Below are 9,508 nucleotides of genomic sequence, written 5' to 3' on the forward strand. Positions count from 1 at the left end.
CATGGTGGTTGTAACTATTCGAGGTAATGCCCTTTTGTCCTGGGTTTGTCTAGAACGTGATTGATTTCTGCAGCCAGGACAGCCTGATCAAACCAGCCAATGGAATAGTCAATACCATACTGACATCATGCCCAGTACCTGTACCGGGGGCGGGGCTAGCCAGAGAGGGCAGGCAGTTTCACACAGCAGTGTGGTTCAGCATGGTGGCAGTGGTAAGTAGTGCCCCGTATTTACTATTGTTATTACTATTATTTTCCCTCTCTCTGTGTTGTTCAAATGAGTTCCCCTCATTTAAACCCCCAAAGCTTTAATTTTACCTTTTTTCTTCTTCCTCCACCCCCAGGGTCAGAAGGAGTGAGCGAATGGCTGTGTTGTGGTTAGTTGCCATCTGGGTTAAAACCATGACAATCCCTGTAATCTGCTCAATGACAACACTCCTCTGTGTGGCAGATCCTGCAGACCAACCACAGACCCTGATCTCCCCAAACTCAGCGGCAGCCTGCTCCCATTTCTATGTCGAGACCAGCAGAAGCACAAGCCCTAGCTCCATCAGTCATCAGTGTCCTGCCGAGGTGTGCTGGTTTCGGCTGGGATAGAGTTAATTTTCTTCATAGTAGTTAGTAGGGGTTATGATTTGTGCTGGAAGCAGTGTTGATAGCACAGGGGTGTTTTAGCTATCACTGAGTGGCGCTTACACAGAGTCAAGGTCTTTTCTGCTCCTCACATCACCTCATCAGAGAGTAGGCTGGGGGTGTGCGAGAAGCTGGGAGGGGACACAGCTGGTACAGCTGGCCAAACTGACCTAAGGGATATTCTACACCATACGACAATACGTTCAGCATATAGAGCTGGGGGAATAAGGAGGAAGGGGGGGACGGGACATTTGGAGGAATGACATTTGTCTTCCCAAGTAGCCGATGGAGCACTGCTTTTCTGGAGAGGGCTGAACACCTGCCTGCCCATCGGAAGCGCTGAACGAATTCCTTGTTTTGCTTTGCTTGCATGTGTAATTTTTGCTTTATTTATTAAATTGTCTGTACTTCAACCCATGAGTTTTCTCACTTTTATCTTTCCAATTCTCTCCCCCATCCCACGGAGGCTGGGGAAGTGAGTGAGCAGCTGCGTGGTGCTTAGTTGTCAGCTGGGGTTAAACCACAACACAGAGGTCAGCCCTTGTGCTCATCCCACCTGTGATGCCAAGGAGAAAGCCCTCTCTGCCTGAGCACTTAAGTCATGACATCACCCGTTCTGTGAATCTACATGTGCGCACCTGGAACACATCAGCTGCGACCTCAACTCTCCAGCAAACAAAACACATCATTTCTGACTAGCTGAATAAAATTCTTTCTGTGGTAGCCCCAAACAGATCAGTAATGGCTTTCTCCCAAATATCACTCTGATAAGAAATCTGAGTGCCTTGCTTTAACCTGCATCTGCCTCTTTTTGTTTAAAATGCTAAAAATCCCTCTGTAAATACATAGCCTTTTAAAAGAAAGCATCAGATATTTAACATGTCATATAAAACCGGACCAGGCATCTCTCTGTGATGTAAGAAGGGATGCTATGACCTGTCCATGTGCCAAGAGGCGCCCCACTCCTCTTTAAAAGCACCCGTGCAGATGCGCGAGAGCTAACTCACCCGGTTGTTGTGATCACTGACTTTGATGATAGGCTCGTTCTTCCTGAGATCCCACACGGTAGCTCGGCCGCTTGGGCTGGCAGATGCCAGAATATGCTGGACTTGCCTGTTCCATGCAATGCAACTGATGTCCTCAAGAGGCTGTCACACACACAAAACAGCCTGTCACAACCTTTCCAAGTCAAAGACTCAAAACGTGTTATTTTCAGGACTTCCTAAATGACAAACCTGCAAGGAGACTCATCCCGGATACTTCATGTGTTCTGGTTTCCCATGTACACATGCTATACAGGAGATTGCCTGGAACCCCAACTTATAAGCTGTTAGTATTTCTCAGTCATATCTGCATTTTCTGCTTTACAATATAATACATTAGTCACTTAAAGACAACAAAGCACAGCTGTCTTCAAGAATAGGAAATCACTCCAAGAAAGTATATCCAAGTATATGAACTGCCCTTTTGCTTTGGATTATTAGGTTTTGACTTACAAAAAAAAAAGTTTGCTTTGAGGAATTCTGTGGGTTTTTTTATTCTCCCCAACTGCTTATTTTTAGTACAAGAATTAAAAGCAAGGTTAACACAGGTATATGAACTGCCCTTTTGCTTTGGATTATTAGGTTTTGACTTACAAAAAAAAAGTTTGCTTTGAGGAATTCTGTGGGTTTTTTTATTCTCCCCAACTGCTTATTTTTAGTACAAGAATTAAAAGCAAGGTTAACACAGACCTTGTTGCGCTAGTATTTCCAGTTGTAATTAAGTATATGGACTAAAAGATTTCCGAGCTTAAAAAATTACTGTTAGACATAAAAAAAAAAATACTTTACAGGAATTTTAAGACAGACATCCTCCAAAATGCTTACATGGTAATAAATGACTCAGACTAAACAAAGTATCCAAACCTACAGATTTTAAACTAAAAATCTTTAAACTGAAGATTACTTATTCCATTTCCTCACTTTGTCATCTCCAAATTATCATGCAGTAATAAACCCATTTTCCACTCTTCATGCAACTTTGTAACAGCTAGAGAAACGTACATGCATCGAAATAACCTCTTCCCATCCTAACTCTTTCCCACAAGGCACAAAGCACAAAAGGCTACTGTTTTTCCCCATGGATCTTTCAGTGATACAGGCTAAACACTGGCCCTTAAGTGTAGCACCTAGACACTCCCCGAAACCTGTGAAGGTAACTGCCACACCTACTGCCTCATCTTCGCACTTCTCAATAGCTGCTTTTTATCTTCCTCCTATTTTCCTCAACCTGTACCTTCACAATCTTCATATTCACGCAGAAGACTAGATGATGTGGAATGGTTATAGATATTTAAGAGATTGTGTAACCTGAAAGACTCTGCTTGTTATTACTTGTTGCTTGATAAACTGCAACACTTCTCAAAGACTAAGGGGATACCTCAGTTTTTATAGATCAAATACAGTTTTTTAAAAGATAAAATCCGACCACCTTCTTCCATGAAGACATGAATCAACTGCTTGTGCCGCCAGCCAAAACGGCAGGTCTGCTGTGAATAAACATGACTGCACATCCAGGGCTGCTGCATGAGAAGCAGAGCAAACCACCTACCGCATGGACCTGTGCAAGCCAGGAAATCACACCAGAGGCGGGAAAAGCAGCAAAGGTGACTTACAGAGCTGTGCAAAAAATCACGGCTAGACACCAAGTGAGGCAAAATAGCACTGTCACAACCAACTTCCTTTCAAAAGCGTACACTGAAAGCTACCTACACTGCCCGCTCCTTAAGGACATGGGCTCCTACTGTATGCTTTGAGTCACAGGCATCTTACGAGGAGAAAAATATCTCAAACCTCACAATCTAATAAGCATGTTACAAAAATTAAGTACCAATAGAAAGCCTATTTTTGTTGGCCTTTGGGAAAGCCACTGGTGAACACCACGCAGGAACACATTTGTCTTTGTTTTAATGCAGAGAGATTGGTTGTACCACCCCTTGAGGAATGTATCTAACATTGCTGGAAACATAGCTCATGGCTAAGTATAACTGCTACCCAAAAGACTTTCCCCTCCACTTTGAGACAGTGTTAAAACTGTAGGTTTCAATGAGGTCTCAACTTAAGCAACATGCACATTTTGAAGTAGTTCGCTAGGCAGTGTTTAACAAATACAAATCTGGCACCTGTGTCTTCACTCCTGGTGTCATTGGCGTGGCAAAATTGTTCAAGTCCCAGATATAGATTTCAGACTCGTTCGCACCAGAGGCCACCAGATTAGTCTGTAAGACACAGTAATAGATGTTAAGAGTATTTCCAGCATCAGCTTTCATGGTCTTAGCTGCTGGGAAGCATCAGATACACAGGACTGTGCCTATCAGCTCGGGACACAGCTTCTGACTCACACAGAGCAGCTTGGGAGAAAAGCCATGGGTTTTTTGAGATTGCAGATAAGATTGAGTTTAAAAAACCCATACACTGCTTTAGACTTTCATGCCAAGACCAAAACTCTCATTCTGTGGAGCGCTCCTCCACTGCATGGCAAACACCCAAAGGAGGCTGCAGGGGCGCAGCCACAGACAGGCTAGTGGGAAGCAGTGACTCTTCTGGAAGGGGACAGATGAGGAAGTGGTGCTGCAGCTACCACTGCTGCATAGAGCACGGCAGAGCTCTGCTCCAGGCAGAGCACGACATACAGGGCCAGCTGGAAGGAGTATGGCATTTGTGCCTCCAGCAGCAAACAGCAGCCCACCCGCAGTGAGTGCGATCAGTCAGAGCAATACTATGTTTGGGATGCAAAGTCCAGGCAGGGTGGCAGGAACCAAGAGCGTGGAGCGCCCTTTGATCACATCTCGTGGCTGGTGACAAGCAAGTCCCGACTTCAAAATGGATACGAAAGGCAAGGAAGTGATTCAGAGAGGGCACAATGAACACAAGATGGCATTGCTGAAAGCAAGCGTGGAGGGACAAGTGTTCTTTAGGAAACTAACTCAATTGAATTTTTGCACAGCTGGTGGGAAAACCAATCGACTGTATCTAGAAGGAAGTAAACGCTCATTGGTGATGCAGGAAAGCTTGCTGGCTTTGAGAGCTCTTCTGCTAAAGAGGCCATGTTGCAGGTTTCCTGTTCTGTTCCTGTTCCCAAAGTAACAACAGGTTAACTTAAAAGTCCTGAAGACGGATCCTACCTATACCCCAAAGGAGAAAGCAAAAATCTGATGTCACTGGAAACATAAATGAGAGCATGTAAATACTTCCCATACAATATTGGCACAGTACATGGGAGCTAAAAACGAGATAGGCTAAAAACACCACAGATCACCTCTGCTTTACACGTAAGGTGAGCTAAAAAAAACCAACTAAATTGTCAGTGTAAACTGTTGAGGGGAAGGATGAACAGAAACCTTAAACTCTTTCATTTCCCATCCTGAAATACCAGTAACAGAATAGGTTTTTCCCCCAAAATACAAACAGACACTCGAACACAAAATTCAGTTTAAACTTTTCAGGCAAGAGGAAAGGGACAGAAACATTTAAGGTTACAAGTTAAGATAGGCCACTCATCTATGACGGTACGTGATGAAGAACATCAGAAAACCAACCTGAAACATGTTGACATCGAGTGCTCTTACTGGTCCCGTGTGCTTGTCTTTTTGGGCAATTATTACTTCAGTGTCTCCCGCTATGATTTTGGCTGGGTCATACAGAATGACATTTCCATTTTCACCTCCAGCAATCAGGACTCCAGAGACTCTTTCACCTGAGGTCATGCTGTGCGGCCCCCAGATCAGCTTGTGGTATCTGTAAAGACACAGAGGTCCCCACAGTCTACAACCATCCACCATCAGCTCCATACACACAGGTGCACCCCGTTGTACTCAACCTAAGCTAAAGCCTCCAGACTGCTGCTAACAGACAGAGCGAACACATCAGAAGAAAAGCACTGCCTGCATCTGCTTAAGGATGAGTCTCTGTACTCGCAACACCTTTCTATCTGGAAAGACATGTCCCAGTTCTGCTCATTATCAAGATGCAGGGTCACAACATGCATAGCCAATTACCTGGTAACCAATAGCATCTTCTCATCTCCTGGCTGCAAAATCAGGTAAATGCTCCCAACTGCACATGATTTTGAGCTTGCCTTTGTAAAACAATAGGAGCAATCAAAGTAAGGCCTGTAAGTCCATCCAACCGAGCCTAGAGGTAAAGCTCTGCTATTTGTCAGGAAGTCTTCATACAAGAGAAGAAAAAGGGAGAACTAGAAAGATTCCAAATCCTTTTTTGTATCTGTGCTTCTGGATGTGCAACAGTTTAATCTGCTGGACTGGAGGCTCGGCAAGCAGTTTATTCACACCACAGACACATGTCTCTTGGATCACAATCTATTTTCCAGGCTAAATCAAGAGGAATTAAACATACTTCCAGAAATGAAGTATTTTCACACTACTATGCTCATCTGCAAATACCCAAATTTTCTTCAACTCCATGAATTTGCTGTATAAGCAAAACTACGTTCCTGTGTATTCAGCCATGCTAAGAACGATTTTCTTCTTACAAAATGACACAGTGTCATGTATCGGCTCATATGCAAGCAGAAAGCAAACCCACGTGGATCAGAAGGTGGCAAGGAGTTACTTTAGCATTCACCGCATTGCTATCAATCTCTTCACTGTCTCTGGACAACCTTCAAGTAATTTCTTTACATCACAGCAACTTCAGCTGTAATGATCAACTTCATGATAAATACATACTGTAAAAGGATAGACAAAGAGCATATGCTTGATGAGAAATACTGTAACAGCCAAGTGCTCAGGCTCCCAGCACTGTGTTCAGATTACAGTGGAGATTCACCAAAGAATCATGCCACAAATGGAAATTAGTCTGTAATATCAGACAGACTCTTTCCTTGGGTATGATTTTTATACTTCTGCAGGTAACTATGGGCACTAGTATTACACCACCAGCAAGATTCAACAAGATTTAAAATAATCTAAAATGAAGGCTTTCTGTGAGGTGAGGAAGAAAAATCAGAGTTAACTATGCAATTACTTTCCTCTTGCCCTTTGTTCTTCCCAAGATAAAGTATGGCTCTCTACAAGCAGAGCAGAACTTTCCTCGGAGCACAATTAACAAAGCTCATTGAAGGATATATCTTTTGTGGGTTTAATCACCCAGATATTTTCATTCGTCAAAATAAAACCTGATATATACATTGCTACCTGGGGCCCTTCTTGTTATCCTCAGTAACTAAGAAAAAAAAAAACCAACCTCCTTTGTAACACATTTTCTGGGTCAATGTCAAATTCTTGTGTTGCTCTCCAAGGAAATACTTGCAAAGGAGAACTGCATTCTGGCTACAGGGAGTGTTTTTTGCAAATGAGCAAGCAAATGTCACTTGACAAGCCTTGAAAAATCTCAGGCAAATTTTAAAAGCTCAAACACCTCACCCTGCTCTCAGTGGGTCAGTAGGAGGTGTTAACATCAGCTCTGTCCACAGTGCAGGGCATCAAACAGACACTGTGGCTGTTTCTCACAAACCTCACACAGTATAACGCAATGTCAGGGCACGGACTGTAAGCTGCCTGCCAGCACAACTGCTGTGCCAGCTCCACCAATCGTCACAACAAAACTGACATGGCACGAAGCCAACAAGCAGCCTAACACCTCGTGCTTCCTCCTGAAAAAAGCTACTGCAACCATTATTTACCCAAATCAGGAGAGCATGCGTAAGCAGGATCACAATCTTACTGTGTGCCAATGTACACAATTTCAACCCCTCTCCAGTTGTTTATAGGCAACATTTACCATCTAGGAACCCAGCAAACTGCATTTAGTCAAGAACATTAGGAAACAGTTGTAGGTCCTTGGGTCTTGAAGTTACAGCTCTGGAACAGATAACAGACTGAAGCCCAGTCAATTTCTGCTCATGTCAGAAGTGGGGGAGACAGTAAATGCTTCTCTAGAAGTGTCAAATTGTCACTTGAACACACTGGTAATATGCTGTAATTGCCTGCACCTCCAGCCATGTTGTTTCAGGTCACCAGGGGAGAGAGTAGTTAAGCTGATACTAGAGCTGGTATGAAAAAGTAACGGATCCAGTCCAAGAGCAATGAAAATTTTCACATCCTTCTCTATCCACAGAAGCATCTTGCACTTCCCTCTGTGTTGTTTCAGCTCACCAATGACGAGCAGAGCTACTGAGCTAGCCACCAGAGAGCCACTACAAGTGCTACCAAGATGGAAATGGGACACTCTGATGCTAACAATATTTCTTTGGACAAGCGCACAGCAAAGAACTAATTGCTAAGAGGAGCCGTACAGTCGGGAATTCGGCTTCCCAGGGGCAGGATGAAGTATGGGACTACACACGCAACATGAGACAGTCTAGTTACATTACAGAAGTCTCCCTGAAATACAGAGGCAAACAGCATGGGGCAAAGTGAAAAGCTGTGCCTGTACTGCTGCTTGCAACTCCTCTGATTCCAAGTTCACTGTCCCACAACATCAGTGGCACTCATGGAACTTCATCCTTCAACGCTGAACTTCTACTCCTCCCCTTAACTACAGATAAGCCTCTTGAACTGGTCTTTCCACATGCAGCACGTGTAACAGTTCCACAGCCATTACTCTTCCTTTACAACCCTACTGCTTACCTGCAAGAGGAGGAGAAGGTGGCACAGGACTTCATATCCAGTGAAGGGTCTGATAAGTCCAACTCAAATATTTCTAGGGAAGCATTTGTACTGAAAGTTGCATCCAGCTGCTGAGCTGATGTACCTGCAAAGAAATGTGCTTGGCTGCAAAAAAGTCATGATACACGAAAAAGCAACTGCAAAAGCAGCACATGGAGGGGCATAAAAACATCATCCGTGCAAAAACAACCCTGAGATGGGGTCAGATTTCTGTTATTTAGATGTAGTTCTACACAACTCTCCTCTCCTCCCCATGATTCCCCCTTTGGGGGTTTCTTAATATGAACAGGAAAGCTTTGGGCAGTGCCTCTCTCTCCCTGATGCACAGAAAGTCATCGAAGTTATAAATGAGCAGCAAGGGACAGTGAACTAGCAGTTAGGATTGCTGTCACCTTACCCTGGCAGAAAGAAGGGGATGCTTGCTGTCACTTGCAGAATGCAAAACATGTTTTCATGCAGGGGACAACTGGAGAACTCCACTAAACGCACTGCACCATATATGCCACCCCAGCCGTCAGGAAACAACTCCGACAGCTTTCAATTACTACCACTTCATAGCAGCCACCACACGTAGCCCAAGGCTTGCTAGCACATGCTTCCAGAAACTCACCTGCAGCCAGGTAAATGGGGTGCTGCAGGGCAGGGCTCCATGCCTGCATGGCAGTACGATCAATCTCCTTCAGCTTCATTTCACTATCAAATAAAACCGAGAAAGGTAATGCTTAAATGGTGTCCGGGGAGACTGCATTGCCAAGGATTCGGCTGTTGTACTACGACGTGGCAGAAGCAGCCAAGGTGATAATTTTCCTAAAAATATCCCACAGACAGACACCTAAGCAAGTCATCCTCTCCAGAGCACCACCTTGATTCTGTTGGCAGAATAACATCAGCATGCAGGAGAAACTGATGATTGCTGAACAGTCCGTAACACAGGCAAACGTAGACAACACTTCAACTGCTCCGAAAAGCCCCTTCCAGCAGCATCCAGGCACACATCGGGCACCCTACAGCAGTTTTCAGCCTTAACCAGGCAAACAAATCCACCCCCGAGAAAACCCTCACTAGATACTTGCCGCCAAACACCCCAGTAAGCCAGCCGGATCAGAGGACGAAAACCGGTTTAAAAGCCTCCACCATACCATTTCTGGCTCTTTACTTCAACACCCTGGGGCTCCCCTCGCCGCAGAAACACCGCGCCCGGCCAACG

At 44.5% G+C, this 9,508-nt stretch overlaps 1 protein-coding gene across 1 annotated transcript in view; it reads right to left on the reverse strand.

Annotated features, from left to right (window-relative positions):
* Window positions 1–8,990, reverse strand: part of SEC31A (SEC31 homolog A (S. cerevisiae)) — a gene marked incomplete at its 3' end in the record, with an annotated part of 33,097 nt that extends 24,107 nt beyond the window's left edge. The window contains exons 1-5 of the mRNA XM_010135783.1: window positions 8,912–8,990; window positions 8,263–8,386; window positions 5,212–5,410; window positions 3,796–3,891; window positions 1,640–1,780 (exon numbers count right to left, since the gene is read on the reverse strand). Of these exons, the coding sequence (XP_010134085.1) occupies window positions 1,640–1,780; window positions 3,796–3,891; window positions 5,212–5,410; window positions 8,263–8,386; window positions 8,912–8,990 (639 nt within the window). The remainder of the gene's footprint in view (window positions 1–1,639; window positions 1,781–3,795; window positions 3,892–5,211; window positions 5,411–8,262; window positions 8,387–8,911) is intronic.
* Window positions 8,991–9,508: the final 518 nt, after the last annotated feature.

This window comes from Buceros rhinoceros, unplaced genomic scaffold, assembly GCF_000710305.1.
Source record: "Buceros rhinoceros silvestris isolate BGI_N320 unplaced genomic scaffold, ASM71030v1 scaffold660, whole genome shotgun sequence".
Classification (NCBI taxonomy): domain Eukaryota; kingdom Metazoa; phylum Chordata; class Aves; order Bucerotiformes; family Bucerotidae; genus Buceros; species Buceros rhinoceros.